General features: G+C 40.2%; 1 protein-coding gene across 1 annotated transcript in view; it reads left to right on the top strand.

Moving 5' to 3' along the window:
• The first annotated feature begins 8,152 nt into the window (after positions 1-8,152).
• LOC149288072 (tyrosine-protein kinase FRK-like) overlaps positions 8,153-22,887 on the top strand; it is a 51,169-nt gene continuing 36,434 nt past the window's right edge. Inside the window, exon 1 of the mRNA XM_089492192.1 lies at positions 8,153-8,466. Within this exon, the coding sequence (XP_089348318.1) occupies positions 8,153-8,466 (314 nt within the window). The remainder of the gene's footprint in view (positions 8,467-22,887) is intronic.

Here is a 22,887-nt window from a genome sequence, read left to right on the forward strand (position 1 = left end):
TGCTTGTATACTTTAAATTCCCAGCCATACTGTTGGTCTCAGTCAGGCCCTGTAGTTATCTTTTCAGCATATCCCGCAATAATTATAATGTGCACTTGTGTACCATGGACAGATGTCGTTGTTCTGTGCAGTTGGAAAGGGCCTAGTGCACAGATTGGTGGCCCTAGTTTCTCACTCGCTTACTTTAACACCATATACTAACATATTCATACTTACTCTAATACACACATACTTACTCTAACACTGTACGTATACCCTGAAACCCACACACACATGCTAACACTATATACTAACATGCACACATTCTCACACCATAGGCAGACACGCATCCACAACATACACTTTCATGCACTAACATCCTACAGTAACACGTACATATGCTATTGACATACACTAACACACACTAACACCATATAGAAACCTACACATGTATAACACCACACAGACTCACAAACTAACATCATAAGGTAACTCACTCTACTCCTTGTCTCTCTCTCACAGCTCTTCCTCTACCTTTCTTACAGTTCACCTTCTGACAGCGACCTCCATTTTGACCTATGCAAAGGATAGTCCTGGATATCTCTGCCTCATCTCTGCTCATTTGCATAATGTAAAATAAAACAAGACTTTAAGTGGTCTTTATCCAATGCATCAAAGGATAAGATATATTTAAACTAACACAAGCACAAATCTCTCTGCTCCTCTAATTGACCACCAAGCACAAGAGAGTAAAGAGTGGCCATTATTTGCTATTATTCAAAGCACACTCCAGCCGTCATCCATGCAAATGATATCAGAGTATCACCTTTAAATTAGCACTTTTTTCCCGTGCTAATGCATGCAGCAATTCATCAGAATTCCCCTCTATGCAATTGCATTATGTTCCTGCTCCCCAGCTCCGAAGTTAAGGACATCACCTGTTAACTTGTACACATCCAGGCTATACTCACCACAAGCTCAGCTACAGTGCTGGCTTGCACAAGATTTACAGGAGGTCTAAAAACATCCCCCTTACGTGTGTAGAAGGTGCTTCCTTTGATGTATTTTCATGTATTTTTCATATAATATTTGCTGTGTCCATTAGTTGTATTATACTGGCATTTTTAAATATGTGATTACACCAACATGTGAATATATTAACCCCTTAAGGACCAGGCTGTGTTTTACCTTTTGTACCATTGGGACCGAGGCTGTTTTAACACTTTTGCGGTGTTCGTGTTTAGATGTAATTTTCTCTTCACTCATTTAGTGAACCCACACAAATTATATGTTGTTTTTTTCAGGACAAGAAGGGCTTTCTTCAGATACCATTGTTTTAATCATATTATCTAATTTCCAAAAAAAAAAAAAAAAGAAATATGATGAAAAATTTAAAAAAACCCCACATTTTCTGACTTTTACCCCAAAAATCTTTTACTCATCCAAAAAAGCTAATGAAAAAACCTACTAAATATATTCTACTATTTGTCCTGAGTTTAGAAATACCCAATGTTTTTATGTTTTTTTTTTGCTTTTTTCTGCACGTTATGGAGCATTAAGTACAAGTAGCGTTTTGCTATTTAAAAACCATTTTTTCCAAATCTGGTAATTCTTCCCCCCATGTGCCATTTAGGGTATCTTTGAAGCCGGCCAATGCAATTTACCCCATCAAATCATATATTTTTGAAAACTAGACACCCCAAGGTATTTCAAATGCTAACTCTTTCCATGCACTAATTCTACCACCAGTCTTTGTCAAACTTTGTGGTAGTAATTTATTTTGTGTTTTTTATCGCTAAAATTGCTCTTCAGGTATGGATTTACAGCTCCTGGTATACATCACTTTCAAACAACACCCCAATATGTGTTCAGCAACATCTCCCGAGTACAGTCATACCCCCCATGCATGGGTTTGTCGGGTTGTTTTGGAGGTAAAATGCCACATTTAGGAAGTGCACATTTTTTAACTTGAACTTTTACATCTGGTCATTCTGCCCCCATGTCCTAATAGGACCATCTTTGAAGCCGGCTAATTCAATTTACCCCATCAAACCATATATTTTTGAAAACTAGACACCCCAAGGTATTTCAAATGCTAGTATTTTAACCCTTTCCATGCATGAGATTCTACCACCACAGGCTTTGCCAAACTTTGTGTTAGTATTTTTTTGGTATTTTTTGTTTTACACAAATTGTACTTTGGGTATACATTTATAGATCCAGGTATATGTCACTATCAAACAACACCCTAATATGTGTTCAACAACATCTCTCGAGTACAGTGATACCACCCATGCATGGGTTTGACTGCTGTTTGGGGTTAAAAGGCCACATTTGGGAAGTGCGCTTTTTTTTCCCCTATTTTGGTCAGTCTGTGCCTATGCCCTATCTTTGAGCCTGGCCACTACAATTTACCTCATAAAACCATATATTTTTGAAAACTAGACACCCCAAGGTACTTAAAATGGTAGTATTTAACCCTTTCCATGCATCAGATTCTACTACCAGCCTTTGCCACACTTTGTGGTGGTATTTTTTTTTTAATCTTTTTCACACAAATTGTACTTTGGGTATATATTTTTAGCTCCAGGTATACGTCACTATCAAACAACACCCTAATATGTGTTCAGGAACATCTCCTGAGTTCAGTCATACCCCACATGTATTGGTTTGTCTGGTGTTTGGGGTTAAAATGCCACATTTTGGAAGTGCGCTTTTTTTCCCCCCATTTCGGTCAGTCTGTGCCTGTTTTGAGCCCGGCCACTCCAATTTACCCCATCAAACCATTCATTTTTTTAAATTAGACACCCCTTGGGTATTTGAAATGCTTTTATTAAAATTTTTCCATGTCAGGATTTTTGGGAAGATACAGCGCTAATTTTAGCACTTGCTCATAATAATAAACTTTATTTTTTTATTTTATTTATTTTACTCTTTCTGGACTTTTTTTTTACATTTTGCTGGAACTGGATAGTTCCTCTAAAGCATAATAATTTTTAAATGTTACTATGTTTTTTTTAAGCTTTTTGTTTTTTTCCTTTTTTTTTTTTTTATATTTTACTAATCACATAGTGATTAGAAAGCTGGGCTCCATTGACTTGTATGGTTGAATGCAGTACCTGTATTCAACCTGCAAGTGGAGCCAGAGTTCTCTAGAGGGTCTGGAGACTGTCTAGCGAACTTTTTCAACTTTATAATTTTTTTTCCCGGGCCGCCGCCATCTTGTGGATGGCGAAGACTGCGTGCAGCTGCGGCTGTGACCGCTCTCCGGGTAAGTATTTGGTGTCGCTGGATGCCTCCTGATCGAGGCATTCCAGCGACACCATTGAAGTTTAGGAGGTGATCGTTGATCGCCTCCTAAACGCTTTTAAAACGGGTGACCACCGACATCGAGGCATTACAGCAACACCGTTTAAGCTTAGAAAGTGATCATTGATCACTTTCTAAGCTTGTTTAAGTCTCATGACGTGTCAGGCACGTCATAGGTCGTTAAGTGACCCTTTGGCATGACGTGCCTGACCTGGCAATGGACGTTAAGGGGTTAATATTATTATTTACATCTTGTCTATATTTGGTATTGTACATAAGGACTATAAAATTTGTGGTATGCATTTCAGATGCATTTTTGTTTGCTGATGTTTGACTTATGTATTTAGTTACCTATTTCACTTTGTCAGCTTTTCTGAGATTTCTTACAGGCTATTTAAAGGTATGACTTTTGGATAAAAAATAACAGTGAATGTGAATGTCACAATTAAATAAAAAAAGCAAAGCTGGCCAACAATAGTTATGCAAGTGATCTGAGATTGTTTAATTGCTTTACTTTTCCTTTTTAACAGCTACTAATGGATATACCCATATTACTACTGACATTTGTTTAGAGACTATTGTAGAAAACTACTTGCAATTTGTTCAGAGTATAGACTTTGAACAGCAATAACTTAGGCCTATGAGTAAGCGCTAATTTAATGTGATATGGGTTATCTGTCCACGTCTGTCCACATTCTGGCATTCACTGAATACTCCAAGAATAAACTTTTTTTTGTGCTTTATTTTGATGATTTGGGGGAGTTGGAAGTCTACATTGCATGCATCTGCTCTGCCAAGATTGACATAATAAGGACCTAATTTTATTGTAAGACAGGAGGCTTCATATTTGCATTACCTTCTTACCTTCTTTACGGAAAACCTCCAGCAGCAAAGAAACATGTTAAAACAAAAACAACCAATCAGAAAAAAGCATAGTGTATAAAGTCCTCTGGTTTATTTCTATGAGATATTGGTTCATACCCACATATGGTTGCACTGTTTATGTGTATTTTTCATTTTTTCTGTATATCTCACTATTAATCTACTATTATAGCTTCTATTAGGGAAGCCTTCCCGATCCTTTCTGTCTTCTGATTTCGATATACCCAGCAATACTGGGCTGTTATTTTCTTGGTTATCCTCAACTTCTTCTTCTTTATTTTTATTTTTTTACTATGTCCATCAGTGCTGTACGTTTTCTCGCTCGCTGACATCTCCACTAGTCTAATTGAGTTCCCTGCTCATTCAGCGGCCTATCCTGCCTCTCACCCATTTTCACCATTTTCGAATGCATCCATGCGCGCACCATCCCGCACACGCCTCTTACCTGCACCGCCGTCGAGTTTGATCTGCGGCAATACGTGCATTTAGCAGGTGCTAGGCCCAAGTTAGCTCGCCCCACTGCATACATATCTCCCTTACACCCTCGCCCATCCGAATGGGTCTCACCAACACATATAGCCGAATTCCCACAGTACTAGCTACCTCGCCCGCGCCCCACGCTCCCCGATTAAATTGCAAACACGCTGTACTTTGATCCCACCTTTGACTTATTTGTATCACACAAGGGGAAAGAACCAAGTGAGGGCCTTGAACAATGCTTAAAATCCACACAAGATAAACTGCTGGATGTAGCGGGCAACGCTACAACATGGCAGATGAAGCACTCACAGAAGGCTCCCCAATGGATGTATTCCATGCACGTGAGTGGGCACAACGCGGGCTGTGTTTATTGGGCAATGCCAACTTGGCTATCTTGACAGAGAGATGGAAGGCGGAACCACTCAAACTAGATGGGAAACTGATGGAACTTGCGACTAAAGAATTGGGCACCGAAGCCAAGGGCCTACTGTTTGTCGATAGCTTCATCAACTATCTGAATTGGCATGTGAACATCTTCACCTTCCTTTCTAGGGCTCAAACATCTATGCAGAGAGTATTCCATGGTGGTGACCATTTTTGGGGCAGAGGGGCCGGTATCAGAGCTTTCGATACAGACTATTTTCCATTCTCTCCCTAGGGTGTATCCTTCTTGGTCTCTTGCAGGACTAAGTCTAGTTCTTCAACGGTTTCCCATTGACTATGTCCTCAGCGCACACTCAGTCAGAAGTGCTGCGGCATCGGCAGCTCTTGACTCAGGTGGTTCATTGTCAGCCATATTAATGGCGTCGGACTTTTAGGACTTTCTATTTCTTCTGTTTTTGTGGGATAGCATTGAAATTGCAAATATGCCCTATCTTGCTACAAAATTGGGGATTACTCTAGCCTTGATGAAGAGATAACCTAAGTCTTATTAAAGACAGGAGGCGAATATTTCCCACCCTGTTATCTAAGTATCCCACCCTTCTCTATGTATTTTTAGACTTGCTAGTTATTATAAGTCATTGTTCGGTTCAATGTGTTGATGTTTTTCACATACCATACACAGTTTACTTTCACAATGTTTTTTCTCTTTTAGCCTGAATCCAGTGGTACTTACCTTTTATGTTGGAAGACTATTTTGGAGGGTCCAATCTGGACTTTATACACTATGCTTTTTTTATTTTTTCTTTCTTGCTGGAGGTTTTCAGTAAGGAACGTAATGCAAATATTCATTTCCTGTCTTTAATAAAATTAAGATTATCTCTTCACCAAGGCTAGAGTAATCCCCAATTTACCCTTTTGATATGGACAAAATAATACAATGTTGCAGTGTGAGTAGGGTGTCGCGTCCGCTACACCTGAGGCACTCACCGCAAAAGTTCTTCTGCCCGGATACTCACTGAGAGAGAAGGATCCCTGACAGTGAAAATCCAGGACTTGGATGATCCCAACAGTGAGGAGGCCTCTGTGACAGCAGATGGTAGGTATGCACTGAGTAATGTAGCAAGGTGACACAGCCAAATACGCAGAACCAACGGATCAGCACAGAAGGAGTAATTCCAGAAGAATGGTCAGGGTAGCCAGGTCAGTAACTGTTAGTCAGACATGCCAAGGTAAATAACACGAGAGGATAGGCAGACAATCCGGGTCGGTACACGGGAATCACAGGCAGAGGTACAGAATCGTTTGACAAATTGTAACCAGGCAATGAAAGGGTCAAAAAAACAGTAAACAGCAGCAAACTCTCAGGAACACTTTAGAAGACCACAACAGGGTGACACTCTCAGGCCCCGCCTCCACTAACGTCATGGCCACGCCTCCAGCCGTCCATCAATTCCCTGGGTTCTGCATAGCAGCGCCCCTAGAGGAGCAACGGACGACCGGAGGAGAGGTAAGTACCTTTTTCTGGGAACTCCTCTGCCGGCGAGCAATCATAGGATTGCTCGTTGAGAAGTTCCTATAGTGCTCCTCCTTCTCCCGTACCGGCAGTCACGGGATTGATCACCGGCGGGATCGGAGACCGCCGGTGCCTCGGGCATCCGTGCGCCGCGAGCGGGGTAACGTCCTCGGAACCCGGGGTGACCGTATCGGGTCTCCGTGTACCGCGGACGGACCCCCGCCCGCTGGCAAAGGAACCCGAGGGTGTGACATAGGGTTTTTAAAATTCATTAATTTGTTTTGTCTTTCTCTATACTTGTATCATATTTTTGTAAGGAATAATTATGGATTTAACAAAAAATCTACCAGCAACACCAATATCTATGTGCTTCCCTAAATCACAAATACATTAGAAGATAACAGCAAACAAAAGGTGATATTGTGTGCTTTTAAAAAAACAAAAATAATCATTTACCCAATTATGTACTGTAGTTTGGTCTCATATATCCAACATATAAGGATATAAACATTAAAAAAGAAAAAAAAAATACAGTACAATATTGAGATATGGCACTATATTTTCCTCACCAACTAAAATGTGAGTGGAGTGGAATGTTCTATAAAAAAACATATATTTGCACTATATTTGTACATAATCAAATTATTTTAGTTTTTTAAAAGTGCACCATATCACCTTTTGCTTGCAATAATTAGGGATTAATGGGTGAAAAAAATCTTTAAAATGTAGAATATATGTAATTACTAAAAAATGCAAGTTCAGTTAAACCCAGTGTTGCAGATAGATACCCTTTTGATCTATGCAAACAGAAATCACTGCTTCTGTAAGCCGGTTACTAAAGTATGTAAAGCAAACCACCATCTAAAGTTTAGGACATTAGTTACATTTTGTACTTCAAAATTAGATCTAAATTTACATTTTCCTGGCAGCTGCTGAACAATATCGTCTTTATTACTCAAGTAATCTCCAGTTGTAAATTAACCAGATGACGTAACGCCCTTGTTGTAGGTACAAGTTCTCCATTCCTTTGGATAGTGTTCAACCATGCTCTTTTTCACTGTAGTCCGAAAAGGTTTCCAATAACTGTCCAAGGAGGCACCCTCATACTCAACAGGTAAACAACCGGAACATTTCCAGAAGGCGTTGCAGATTTTGTCTTGTAGGTAAAACCACAGGATTTAACAATCATATAATGAGGGCGTGTCTTGGAATGAAATGCATGCATTCCTTCACCAGGAAGTAAATTGCACTTTGTCTAGAGTACGTATACTCCTACATATATTCTGAAACACCTGATGGTGTAGATTGTGTCTTTTTCAGTAATTGAAAAGAGGAGCAGACATCACAGATGGATTGAAGAATGCAGGCCCTGGCAACGCAACACAAGTGAAGAAGCTTCTTCAGAATACTACTAACTAATAAGCGAATATAGCTTATAGTGTTTTTCTCAGTTTCTTAGACATTTAATTCAAGTTATCAGGGTGAAACTGACCTCTGTCTTTTCGCACTTGACGAGCATATCATCAAGAATTTTTTGTTATGTGGAACTGTATATAGTTATTTTTCTAACTGTGCAGGGAATTATTAAGGAATCTGACCTAAAGGATGGGAAATTCCTGTAGGAAGCACTGTCAAGCCATATGCCGTTTGTTGCCTTGGGGCAATAATGACACAAGTATTACAGGAGGCAGTAGTAGGAAAACAGTTACTCCTATCATTGGACCAACGTATGTAGCTCTATATGATTACCAGGCACGTACTCCCGATGAGCTCAGTATCTTTGCCGGGGACCGTATGCAGATACTGAACAGCAATCAGCAAAATTGGTTGAAAGCCAGACTTTTGAGTCCAAGAGAAAATCTAGAGGGATATGTTCCTATCAACTATGTTGCCCCAGTCACCGACATTGCATCTCAGCCGTAAGTTTCATTTTTAAAAGAGGTAAAAGGTGTTAGCATGTATGAATGCATATGATAACTATGTTAGTCATGTATTTCAAATAATGCATATTCTGTGTCAATGCTCAAATGTGTTTTTCTCAAGAAGTACATATTTTCCCTTGATGACAGGGCAGGCAGGTCAGCAGATCACTCAGTCATTCAAATAGACACATTTTTTGTAAAAAAGAAACAACTTTAACGTATAGCCTTGTTGAGTGCCACTTCTCTGTATTTAGGTTGAACATTTAATACATGAGTTATTATTTATAAAGCACAATTCAAGTGGTGCAATTACTGTATCAATCAATGGAGTATTCCTGCTCATTGTTCCACGTTAATTCACTGTGCATCAGAATTGTTGTTTATCAACAACTTTGTGGAAACAATGACATTCCAACTTTATTTGTCCTAAGGGAAACATAAGAATTTGTGATTGGTGTTTAAGTGTCTATGGTTTTTTAGCTTACATGGCTGCCTTCATAATATGAAAAACAGTTTTCAGAAGTGTTTGAATCACCAAATGAGGTGAGTAAGAACAAATACAAAACACTAGAATGAGTTATGTTGGTAGATGTACAGTGAAAAGGTGAATACCTTTATCCACCCATCCACTGGGACATTTTATATGTTACATGCCTCACTCAAACTATAAATACCATCTATTAAAAAGTACTTAAACTATAAAGCTATAAAGATCATCAGTCGGACAGGGCAGTTTTCTTAATAAAATTGCTAATACGTTGTTGTATAAACTTGTTTATAGGGATATTACTGTTGTTCACGTTTTTATTGGGGTGATTCATGTTTCATAATATAAACGCTGGAGAATGGAACTTTACTAAAACCATTGATGCAATAACAGAGAGCTTCCCAATATATCTGGTACGCTTTCCACCATGTGAAAAATATCAATGCTGAATCTCATCTATAAGCCTTTGTTTTGACAGCACTGAATCTTAATTCAATTCTTATAAGCTATAACTGGGGAAGCTGGAGTGAGCTAGAGCACAACACTTGTCTTGTAACACAAGAAGGAGTGCAATGAGCCAGGCTCCTTTTCATTATGTTGTATATTGTAGGTACCAAGCTGTACAGGGCTCAGCTGTTCTGCTGTAATAAAGGAACCTGAGAGCAGCATTGTGCATATATTGGGTCAGTTTCCATCAATCAGCTTTAAACATAACATTAGGCTTTAAAATTCACTAAATCTAATAATATTAAAGTTAACCAGCAAAGTGATATCGGTACACACCATTTCCACAGCAAATGCACATTCCAGCTAATCACAGTTCCAATTATTAAATGCATCTCTACAAACGATATACACTAGAGGAGTGCAAAAAACTTGCGGGCGCGGGGCGGTCTTGCTGGTGCTGCGGGAGCAGGCGGTCAGGTACTGTACCTGCGGGTCCCGGTAATCCCGCGCAGTCCCGCAAGGCTGCCTTCTCGCTGCTCCCTTACAGTGTCTCCTCTCTTGCCCCGCCCAGGAACAAAAGATGTGACATCACTTCCCGTGACTCCGCCTTGTTCCTGGGCGGAGCAAGAGAAGAGACACTGTGAGGGAGCAGCGAGAATGCAGCCTTGCGGGACTGCGCGGGAACTCTGCAGTTCAGATAAGGAGGTGGCCACAAATGTGGCGGGAGCAGGCGGGAGTGGAACACCCACATTGCGGGAGCGGGCAAAAAATCTGCGGGAGCGGGCGGGATTAAAAAAGCCGTCCCTCGCAGAGCTCTAATATACACATAAACACCCAAACAACTGTTACACCTTGTCTCAGAAACCTTTCACAGAATAACAGAAAAGTAGAGGACAGAGATGGTGCAAGGTTATCTTTAAAGCAGGGCAAAATAAGTAGTTGGTGGTACTTAGACCACAGGGGAATTATTCATGAGAAGTCTATGGCAGTGGCTGAACAGACCTTACCTCCACTCATGGACTGTTCACTTGGAGGAGGTATGAGGGGAATTTGTCTCTTGCCCTTTTATGTTTCAAAAGGGTTCTATACGGATGGAGAGTAAGACGACAATGGAGATAGAGGGATTTCAGAAGGAAACTTGTGAATATAACCATAACCAAAAATGTCTGAAGACAGATTTTTATAGACTGATGAGATGAGAGTGACTCTTGACGGTCCAGATGGATGGGCCTGTGGCTGGATCAGTAACGGCACAAAGCTCCACTTCGACTTAGACGCCAGCAAGGTGGAGAAGGGGTACTGGTATGGGCTGGTATTATGATAGATGAGCTAGTTGGACCTTTTCGGGCCAGATTTAGAAGACACATTCTTCAAGCAGTGGTACGGGAAAAAGTCTGCATCTTTCAAGAAGACCATGATTTTTATGCAGGACAATACTCCATCGCATGCATCAAAGTACTCCACTGTGTGGCTAGCCAGTAAAAGGCCTTAAAGATTAAAAAAGTTGCATGGCCCCCTTCCTCACCTGACCAAAAAGTTGATCGTCAACAGATCAAGAAACTGACAGACTCAAAATCATATTGGTCAGTAATTTTTTTGGAAAATATTTATAAATTTTTTGTTGTTTGTTTAGTATTCTCACTTTAATAGATGAAAATAAACACATAAGATGGGAAAATTATTAGTTTTTCATTTATGTTACATAATAATTCTGGACACTAATAGTTGCCCAATAATTGTGCACACACAGAGAGCACTATAGTTGTTCAATAATAAAATTAATCCTTACAAATTCAACTTGCCTAATAATTATGCACACAGTGTATAACAAACCAAATGCCATATTACACCTAACACAATAGTTTATGTGGAATGTTGAATGTGGCATAGGAACAAGATAATCTACAAACATGTGGAAGTACCAGGGTTTAAAAAAAAAGATATATATTGGATGCAGAAAAATATACTGTATTGGCTCGAATATAGGCCGCACTTTTTCCCCCCACTTTAAGTCTTTAAAGTGGGGGTGCGGCCTATATTCGGGGTCTAGCACCCGGGGTCTAGTGCCGGGCAGGCAGCAGGCTTAGGATACAGATCCCCCGCAGCGGTGCAGGGGACCTGCATCCTACTCTCTGATACGCTCAGATAGCCTCCCCTGCCAGCACTTCCCACGGGGGAAGTACCGGCACGGGAGGTTGTCTAAGCGCATCGCGCAGACGTTCACCGGCAGCGGCGATGTGCGTAAACAGCCCCCGCTGCCGGCACATCTGCACGATGTGCTTTAACAATCTCCCTTGCCGGGAATTCCCACGGGGGGAGGCCAGGCAAGGGAGATTGTTAAAGCACATCGTGCAGACGTGCCAGCAGCGAGAGGTTGTTAACGCTTGCATCCCCGCAGCCGGTGAACGTCTGCGCGATGTACGCTAACAATCTTCCTTGCCGGCACTTCCGCACCAGAAGTTAAATACGCGTACTGCGTAGTTGTCCCCCGCCGGCCCTGCAAGACCCCGGGGAGTCTGTACCGGTAAGTCTAGGGGGGGGACCTCTTGGGGGCAGAGTGGCAACATATCTCAGGGGGGGGATAGAGTGGCAGCATATCTCAGGGGGGGGCACATCTCGGGGGCAGAGTGCATATCCCAGGGGGGGATAGAGTGGCAGCATATCTGGGAAGGGCAGAGTGGCAGCATATCTGTTCCACTAAGTGTTTTGTTTTTTTTTACTAAAAAAAAATTTTCTTTGAAAAAGCACCTAACTTTTCGGGTGCGGCCTATATCCGAGCCAATACGGTACGTATTACAAATTAATGAACAACACTCACCACAAACATTTGTATTAAAATTGTAAGAGCTTTATCTTGGCATTGAACCCAGAGATTTATATGAAGAGTACAGAATATATTATGTTGGTAATTCAGTGTTTGAAGGCACAGTAATATATAAAAATACAGTTTTAAATTGATGTCAAAGGTCATTTACAGCACTTCTTCAGGCTTCAGTTCCTTGTAATAGTTCAGATTTTCTGAGCTGACTTCCTCATGGGCTCTGCAAAATAGATACTTCTGTAAAATATATATGTTATGCTTTAAGTATCAATGCACTGTTTAATGATTAAAGTACTGATACCATACTGGTGTAAAGTACAAATATGGAAATTACTATATAGTCAGAGGACAAGTTTACGTTGTCTATAACTGATATTCTGCTAAAATATGAGACTGACCAATGGCCAATCAGTAATTTGGATGAAATTATGACGAGGCTACAATTTCAGAATAATAAAGTGATCTTAGAAATATCTGTAATGTTCCACCTTTTATTAAACTTAGTTATAATCAAAGCACTTGGATGTTTGTGGTTTAGATTTATGCAGCTCTACAATTTATTAACACATGTTTAACTTCCTGCTTAGATACTGTACTGCAGAGCCTGTTCAAACCTCAAGGACATGGGTTAAAATCTTGGCAGGTTGATAAATGAGTGCTATCAATTGGGTGATAATAACATGTATTATTCAGCCCCAGATGAATTAGCACGCTTTGAGTCCTACTGGGACAAACATGTTATATATGTATTAGATGCTATGTTGTTAAAGTCATTAAACTAAAGAAGGGCAGAGACACTCAGCAGAGCAACAAAAGGCAGTGAGTTGACTTGGGCACCAGGGGGCTCTTCGTGTTCGTCTTCGTGCTCGTCTTCGGGGGGAAAAAAATCTTCGTATTCCGCAAATATTCGCCTGTTCCTGTCTTCTCTTTGGGCGACCAATAAAGTCGTTCATATGGACATTTAACTGAGAGAACAGGGAGACCAGTGGGATGTGCCGGGTAAGTTGCAGCATTGGGATTTTAAAAGTCTGTACGAGCGACCAACAGAGTCGCTCGTACAGATTTTTAAAACCGCAATGCTGCAACTTACCCAGCACATCCCACTGGTCTCTCTGTTCTATCAGTTAAATGTCCGTATGAGCGACTTTATTGGTCAATAAATAAATGATAGAACAGGGAGACCAGTGGGATCTGCCGGACAAGTTGCTTCATTAGGGGTTAACTTTTTAAAGTCTGTACAAGCGACTCTGTTGGTCGCTCGTACAGACTTTTAGGCTCCTGGTGCACTTGTTGCCGTGCGAGTGAGCCTATTGGTCACTTGCACGGCCCTTTAACCTATGGATTTCCGCTCCCGTTATCTAACGCAGCATCGAAGGGGTTAACGGGAGCGGAAATCCATAGGTTCGCTGTCAGGGGTTACAAAGGCCGTGCGAGTGAGCCTATTGGTCACCTGCAGGGTCTTCCTCTGGCATCAACCAATTGGTTGATGCCAGAGGAGGTCCCTGTAGGCGACCAATAGGCTCATTCGCACTGCCCTGTAACCCATGACGGCGAACCTGCGGATTTCCACTTCTGTGAACTGCCGCGATGCCAAGGTAAGTTAGAAGGGGAAGGGACCGGGGAGAGTGGTAGACGAAGAAGAAGACGATCACGAAGATCTTCGTGGTGTGTGTCTTCGTCTTCGCCTACGTGTTCGTTTTCATGTTCGTCCGAAGACGAATGCACAAGTCTAGATTTTACATAAATGCCTTCCTGGGATGTCTCCTTTTATACATTATACAGGGTTAGACATACGAACCCTGTATTTGCAGGTATACATAAATAATGTATGAAAACATAGCATAGCAGATATGGATCAACAGAATAACACAAAAACCCAGCTTTGCAGGTATAGATCAATTCACATGATTTAAAGAGTGCACATGGATAAGTTAGATGCCAATTCAGCAGGTCTACTGGAAAATGTGAGTTAATACGGTTTGAGTAACATAGTAACATAGTTCATAAGGTTGAAAAAAGACCAAAGTCCATCAAGTTCAACCTATATACCTATTGTGTCCCTACTGTGTTGATCCAGAGGAAGGCAAAAAACCCTTATGAAGCAGATGCCAATTGCCCCATACCAGGAGGAAAATTACTTCCCGACTCCAAATATGGCAATCAGAATAAATCCCTGGATCAACGTTCTGTCCCTATTAATCTAATATCCATAACTTGTAATATTATTGCTTTCAAGAAACACGTCCAGGCTCCTTTTGAACTCTTTTATTGAGTTTACCATTACCACTTCCTCTGGCAGAGAGTTCCATAATATCACCGCTCTTACTGTAAAGAACCCCCATCTGTGCTGGTGTAGAAACCTTCTTTCCTCCAGCCGTAGAGGATGTCCCCTTGTTATAGATACAGTCCTGGGTATAAATAGGTCCTGGGAGTGATTTCTGTACTACCCCCTTATATAGTTATACATAGTTATTAAGTCCCCCCTTAGCCGTCTTTTTTCCAAACTAAATAACCCCAATTCTGATAATCTTTCTGGGTACTGTAGTCCTCCCATTCCCCTTATTACTCTGGTTGCCCGTCTTTGAACCCTCTCCAGCTCCACTATATCTTTCTTGTACACTGGTGCCCAGTACTGTACACAGTATTCCATGTGTGCTCTGACTAGTGACTTGTACATTGGTAGAATTATTTCCTTGTCGTGGGTATCTATGCCCCTTTTGATGCACCTCAAAATACTTCTTGTAATCACAGATAATGGGCCGAGATTATAAACAATGTTTTATGGTCAATTTTTTCTTTTTCCTGGATATACATTTGTGTCATATGTATATCCAGGAAAAAGAAAAAATTGACCATAAAACATTGTTTATAATCTATTTGTTATTCTTTGATTACTAAAAAAGCAAACAGCAATCCTTTCACATACAATGTTATTTTTATATAGTATGTGAAAGGATTGCTGTTTGCTTTTTTAGTAATCAAAGAATAACAAATAATAAATAATTAAAAATAAGTTAAACACACAAGGCTTTGATTATAATACAAAAAAGAGCCTCTTTCTGTTATAAATATATTTTTGCATGGGTGCTTCTCTAAAACTAGATTTACTCGTTTGGTAACAATGACTTTGGTATGAGGTAAGTAAACAGAATTATTTTTGTTCTGCATTCTTTCTCCACGTGAAGAATGCATTTTGCATATAAAACTGCCCTTACTGGAAATAAAAGACCTTTCACTATAGTTTATGCTACTTTTTACCACAAAATTTGTACTATAATTCAGCTACTTTCTACTACAAATTAATTTGTATTTTAGGGTAACAACTAAACTAAATTGGGACAACATGTAAGAAACTCTGCCTCCTTTAATTATATAGTCAAAGCTCTGTAATGTACTTTCTGTAGTGCTAATCTTAAAATAGGCTGCCTTCCACTCTTATAGAATAAGACACAATCTAAGACATTTGATGGAATCATACCTGAACACAAACTCAACAGCACACTACCACTGAGGTGGAAAGTTCTGTTGTTTGGAATAGCTGCTAAAGAGAGGTAAAAAAACTAATCTCTGGTCATCTCCAGTGCTGCGGAAGTGCTGCGGGGGTCTGTTCAGATGGAGCTCTTTCTTTCAAGTTTTAATTTTTTTTTTTATTTTGGAAGAATGCATATTGAAGGACTGTCATCTATAACCTTAAGGGGGATGGGTGTCAGGAATATTAAAATAACATTATGTAGTGGATTGGAACAAACTGGGTAAGAGGGAGGCGGAAGTGTGTAAGCTGAATGGATAATTAGAGAGTGTTAGTGTATGTATATATGTATGTGTAGGTATATAACATTAGAGTGGCTGTGTATGTATAAGGGCATGGTGTTAGGGTAAGTGTGTGTAAGTGTATGGTGTTAGAGTGGCTGCATGTGTGTATGTAAAGGGTGTTAGAGTGGGTGAATGTATTTGTAAATGTAGAGCTGACCATCATAATTCATTCCCATCCCTCACCACAACCCAGAGCCACCATATTCATATCCCCTACCATCACCATCAATCCTACCTAACATTGTTTCTATACCCGACCATTATCACATCATATTACACCACATGTGGCACATATATTTACACGCACTCTAGCACTAACACACACATACTTATGCTCCACACTCATGTTTATACATATGTGCACAGATACACTCATGCTAACACAGACACTTATGCTACACATACACATACACATTTATACTTGCACATACATTTACATATGCACAAACACACCCTTGATGCTCATACATATATGCACATACATACATACTCACCCACTCACTCACTCAATTCACCCCTTACATTCCCAGAGGCTCCTTCCAGCTGTTCTTTCAGCTGCAGCCACGCTTTCACCACAGGATCAAATCCTGCCTCTGTGAGTGGGCTGGTCCTAGTCACCACTAGATGGAGGGTAGCAAAAACAATTCCCCATAGGCCAGTCCCCCCTTGATTACCACAGATAATGGCGGCTAGCAGAATAGCCTTACTACTGGCAAATCAAGTTGATTCATAATCAGCTTTTAGGTTTCTCTTTACTTGCCATATGATGTAAAGCAGATATAACTTTGAGTGCTGTTAGTTGGTTAGGATGATAAATTATAATCTATGGGACAAAACATATATCCATAATACAGTTTTTGGTTGTAACCATATTCTTATGATATGCAGTTGAGGTTCTATATTCTCTAAATTTAACACTGGCATTAAATCTTTTTGTGAATTAATTCTGAGCTAGCAGTAATCTTTTTGGTGAATTTATGTTGATCTTTCTTTAAATTAAACAAGTGAGTACCGTATTTTCTCAATTATAAGATGACCCAATTATAAGACGACCCCTCAAATTTTGAATATTAATTTAGGAAAAAAAGAAAACGCCTGAATATAAGACTACCTTATTAGTAAATAATAGTTCACATGTAAACAATTTTTTCATATTTAATTTTTGTTTTTATTTGCCACTCTGCCCCATTTATGCACATCTGCCCCCAGATATGCCACTCTGCCCCCCTGATATGCCTTTTAATCCCCTATGTGCCACTCTGCCTCCAGAAAACCATTATACCCGCCCCATGTCCCACATGCTTCAGACTCCCTGGCGTCTAGTGGGGCAGCTGGTGGAGGTCTGTGCAATGCGCGCAGACAACCTCCGCTGCTGCTGGCCGGTACTTCCGCCGGGGCTTCAATGACTTAGCCCCGGAATGTCATGTCACGCCGGTGCTCTGTCATAGAAGCCCTGGTGGAGCACTGGAAGGTCATGTGATGCCGGCGCTCCGTCATAGAAGCCCCAGAGGAAGTGCCGGCAGCAGCGGAGGTTGTCTGCGCGCATCGCACAGATGGCCACTGGCTGCCAGAGAGGAGGATCCAGGTCCCCTGCAGTGCTGCAGGAGATCTGGATCTTAGTCTTGTAGTCAGACCTCTATTTGAGAGCTCTGAAAAAAACGTATCTTATAATCGAGTAACTACGGTATTTTTCATAGTAAATTAAAGCCACAAGCTCAGGGCATAACATCTAGTCTATGAACCAGTAAGCGCTGGCCAGGGGGAAAAATTCTAGACAGATGTGACTACAATGAACAAATTACATACGCCTTTATTTCCTGTTCCCTAACAGTGGAGGGGGCTTTGAAAGATAATTTAGGGAAAATTTCACTGAAATGTGTCCATAATTCCACGAACATTATGATACTGATAAATTATCACATTTCCAGAAGGTCCATGTTTCTGATATACATTCACTATTCCTTAATACGACGACTTGTGCTGTAAAAGAGCTCACAAAGTTTATGTGTAATGTAAAAAAGTTATATATCCTGTTGTAAATATTATATATCTTATGGTATTTTTAATGATAATGGGATATAAGTAAATTTACCTCTACAGTAATATGTAACACAAAGCTTCACACTTTTATTTTTTTATCATCTATAATTGTATTAAGCATATGTAGTAGATTTTACTACAAGTGCGCTGATTTTGCCTTTAAAATAGGATCTGCATAACCATGTGCAAAAGTACTGTAACAAAGAGTTCTTATATAAGATTAAGGGGACTTTTGGGTACCCATACACAGACTCTAAAATGTACAGGCTGTCAATTCTTGTTGATTTGTTGTTTATTTTAGTAGTATGAGTTGGTCCTCGTGCAAGTTCATACAGTTTGCACATCACCTAATGAGCTGAGGCTAGGGTCTAGCTTTGTGGCCTACTGGGTTATGCCACATTCTCTGTGTATCCTACAGATATTAAGTAGGTACATAACTGTTTAACCCCTTCCTTACGTAATCATATACCATACTGGCATGAAAATAGGTGGTTTTAAACATCATAGTAAATCCTAATAAAATCAAATCCAGAAGCTGAACAGCCTCAAAAGTCCACAAAACAGATTCACCAGCAGTGCAGAATGGGTGACATCAAGCAAACTTTCTCATGAATGAGCGGCTCGTTCATTAAAAATTTTTCCGTAACCCCTCGGCACCTGTCTCCTCCGCTTCCTGCTGCCACCTTTTTTGGCGCACTGACTGTGGTGGTGGGAGCCCGAGGCCTCTGTCTTGGTTGCGGTGCCGAAGGTGACGTCATATCCCGACACTCAGCAGTAAAGCTGCCACAGAGGACTCACGCTCCCACCACAGGACTTCAGCAAGGTAACTGAATAGGAAAAGTGGAGGATAGTGAGAAAGGGGGGTGAGGTAGTAAAAACATCCTGTGCATGCTATCTGGGTGCTGGGCAAGTCCTATGTGTGCAATCTGGGTGCTGGGCAAGTCCTGTGGATGAAATCTGGGTGGCAGGGCTGGCCTTTGGGGTATATGACCTATGCCTGCTATGTGGATCAATGAATACTAATGTGCATTTTTCACTAAGTCACACTTTGGTAGTTTGTTTTATTATAGCTTTGTTAACAGCATACAAATTTAATTTGTTGTTCATATTCTTAAATCAATGTTCATATTCTTAATTGTGCATTCTGATAGGCGAACCTTTTATAGTTTCTGACAAACTGTTTGCTGGCACTGTGGGAAGTGAGTGACATGTTGCACGATAAAGTCGGGGAGCCCAAAGAGGTGAAGTAGTTTTGCTATAGAAAATGTGGTTAGAAGGGTTATGTTTGTTAGCAATATTGCCATACTCAAGGGGGGGAGGTGCCAGGACAGGACACTCTACCGGGGCTTCTTAACTGGGACATGGGGTGCGTCAGGCACCACAGGGATTTGAACCTGCAACCCTTTGGATTCTAGGTAAATCACCTATCCACTACTCCACCGGGGGGATCTTGGGTTGCAGTGGCTTTCTGCCTCTCCTTGGACCATGCTGTTCCCTAATGCTCTTGAAACATCTGCCCCTCGTTTGGGCAATTATTGTTTGGCTCAATATAAACCAGGCATCAGCCTAGCCTCATTGCTAGAGCATTGTGTTCCTGGCCCTGTATACTGAGCTACTGCTTTGCTGCATCTGAGCTGTCTCCCGTGTATGTCTATTGGCTACATCAACGATCCAGTTATGTGTTCCAGACGTACCTACCTTCCAGTGGGCTTCCTAGCCGCCTGCCCTGCCAGTGGGCTTCCTGGTAATGCCCCTGACGTCAGCTGGACCTCCTACTGACATCAAATGTAAATATGTGTCTGTGACTGTGTCACTTATATTGGCATCATGTGCAAAATACATTTATCCAAGGGAGGGGTCATAAAAAAATATACTGTATTTATACAGTGGCAAGAAAAAGTAAATGAATCCTTTGGAATTACCCCACTTTCTGCATTAATTATTCATAAAATGGTATTTGATCTACATCAAAGTCACAACTATATACAATGTGCTTAAGAAATAACACACAAACAATGATAATCTTTAATGTCTGTATTACACACACCAATTAATTCCTTCATGACAATGGCCGATTAAATTTTTGTACCCTTCGTGACAATGGCTGTTTTTTTTTTCTGCGGTACTCGTGTTTAGCTGTAATTTTCTTCTTTCCCATTTACTAAGCACACACAAGTTATATATTTTTTTCAGGACAAGAAGGGCTTTCTTTAAATGTCATTATTTTGATATCATATCATTTACTATAAAAAAAAATTTAGAAACAAGGACTTTTACTTGAATAATCTTTTTCTCATCTATAAAAACTAATGAAAAAACCTGCTAATTCTACTGTTTGTCCTGAGTTTAGAAATACCCAATGTTTTTATGTTTTGCTTTTTTCTGCACGTTATGGGGCTATAAGTACAAGTAGCGTTTTGCTATTTCAAAACCAGTTTTTCCAAATCTGGTAATTATTCCCCCATGTGCTATTTCGGGTATCTTTGAAGCTGGCCAATGCAATTTACCCAATAAACCATATATATATATATATATATATAAGTCTAGACACCCCAGGGTATTTCAAATGCTAGTGTTTTAACTATTTCAATGCACTAATTCTACCACCAGTCTTTGTCTAACTTTGTGGTAGTAATTTTTTTTTTTTCTCACACATTTTACTTCAGGTATGAATTTACAGCTCCTGGTATAAGTCACTGTCACACAACACCCCAATATGTGTTCAGTAACATCTCCTGAGTACAGTGATACCACCCATGCATGGGTTTGCCTGGCTGTTTGGGGGCAAAAGGGCCACATTTGGGGCATGCGCATTTTTCAATGTTGAACTTTGACATTTGGTGATCCACTGCCCATGCCCTATTTAGTACATCTTTGAAACCGGCCAATTCAGTGTGCCCAATAAAATCATATATTTTTGAAAACTACACACCCCAGGGTATTTCAAATGCTGGTGTTTTAAGTATTTGCATGCACACATTTTACCACCGGCCTTTGTCAACGTTTACAGTAGTATTTTTTGTGTGCTATTTTTCCCACACACTGTCACACAACACCCCAATATGTGTTCATACATAGTACAGTGATACCCCACATGGGTTTGTCAGGTTGTTTGGGGGCTAAAAGGCCACATTTGGGACGTGTGCATTTTTCAAATTGGAAATTAGACATGTGGTCACCCTTCCCCCTGTGTTAATTGGGACATTGTGTTAAAAGACACCTCGTGGGCATTTAACATGCCAGTATTAACTCTTTTAGAACTTATTTTTTTGGCCTTTGGTTTGTTTGTTTTTTACATTTTTTTGGAACTGGAAGGTTCCTCTAATGGTGACATCAGTGGGAAATTATTTTTACATGTTACCGTTCTTTTTATGTATTTTTTTTTAACCATTTTTATAATTTTTTTTCTGAACCAAGCAGAGTATCATGGCTAGGTAACGCTGGCCACACTTGGCTGATCAGCGAAGTTCTCAAAATAGCAGCCATTTTTAACAGACATTTTATTGATGTTATTACATTAGTGACATACACAATAGCATATTGTAATGCTTGTTTGTATAATGCTGTTTAACAGGATGAGTGAGATTAGTGGTATCAGTCTGAACACTGACCTTTTAGTGGTTATTTTTTTTTTAAACAAGGAAGTAACTTCAAAATACAAATGGACGTGTTTTAAAGTTCTGACAGATAAGAGGGGAACAGTTATGGTAGCTGGTATGTCAGATCATGTCATAATACTAACTGGATTATGTGTTGCATGATCAATGATAGCAGCACTTCTTTAAATAACTCTTTACCCTAGCTTGACTTGGTAGTTACGTATTGTCAGTCTATCATTCTAATCTGCCCCCCCCACTTAGCAAAAGAATTACCTCCAAGTGACTTGTTGAATACTAGACGTTATTTAAATGTTCATTATAGTCACTAACTAAAACGGAATGAAAATAAGCTTTTAAACCAATATTCAAATCTTAGAAGGCAAGTACGAGGGAGTGAAATATTTTACAATGCAAGACCTATGCTTGGATTGATAGCCATATGCCCATGCAATCTATAACTCTCCATTCTGGATAAGCAACTATTAGGTGAAATTACAGACATCTAAAATGCGTTTTTAATAATAATATTAAACTGTAGCATGCTGTGACTTACCTTAGCTGGGCTCTGCCCTAGGCCTGCCCCTGCCTGTGAATGCTTTGGGGAAGGAGAGTTGTTATTTTTTCATTTTTAATTTGAATATTATTATTTTTAAATGTAATACTCTAACAGGACAGTGCAGCTAAACCCACATGGTAACTCATAACTAGACTTGCGCATTCGTCTTCGGGCGAACATGAAAACGAGCACGAAGAGGCCGTTTTTTTGTTCGTTCCGAAGGAACGTAGAACAGAATACAGTGCTGGCAAACCGTAGGCGAAGACGAAGACTCACAACCACGAAGAATCTTCGTGTTTGCCGCGCAGCCGCCAAAATTTCAAACAGGAGTGAGTTGATCCTCGTCTCTCCAATCAGCTCACTCTTGTGACGTCACGCTAAGGGTCTCGTCCAATGCCTGTGCTGCTGTTTTTTGAATTCTGAAACCGCCTTTATAAGACCAGAGCTTGCCTGAGAGATCCATTCATTTTTCGCTGTGACTGCTGTGCTGCATCCGAGCGTTACAGAGAGAGATCTTCTGTTCTGTTCTGAAGATCTGTTCTGTGTGAGACTGGTAAGCCTCAGCCTGCCATTTCTCACAGTGTACTGTGTTCAGTTCTACATCTACTGAATTCATAATTTTATTAATTTAATCATTTTTTAATTTAATTTTTTT

This window comes from Sceloporus occidentalis, unplaced genomic scaffold (genome assembly GCF_023333645.1).
Source record: "Sceloporus occidentalis isolate IW3139 unplaced genomic scaffold, rSceOcc1.0.p SCAF_54, whole genome shotgun sequence".
Classification (NCBI taxonomy): Eukaryota; Metazoa; Chordata; class Lepidosauria; order Squamata; family Phrynosomatidae; genus Sceloporus; species Sceloporus occidentalis.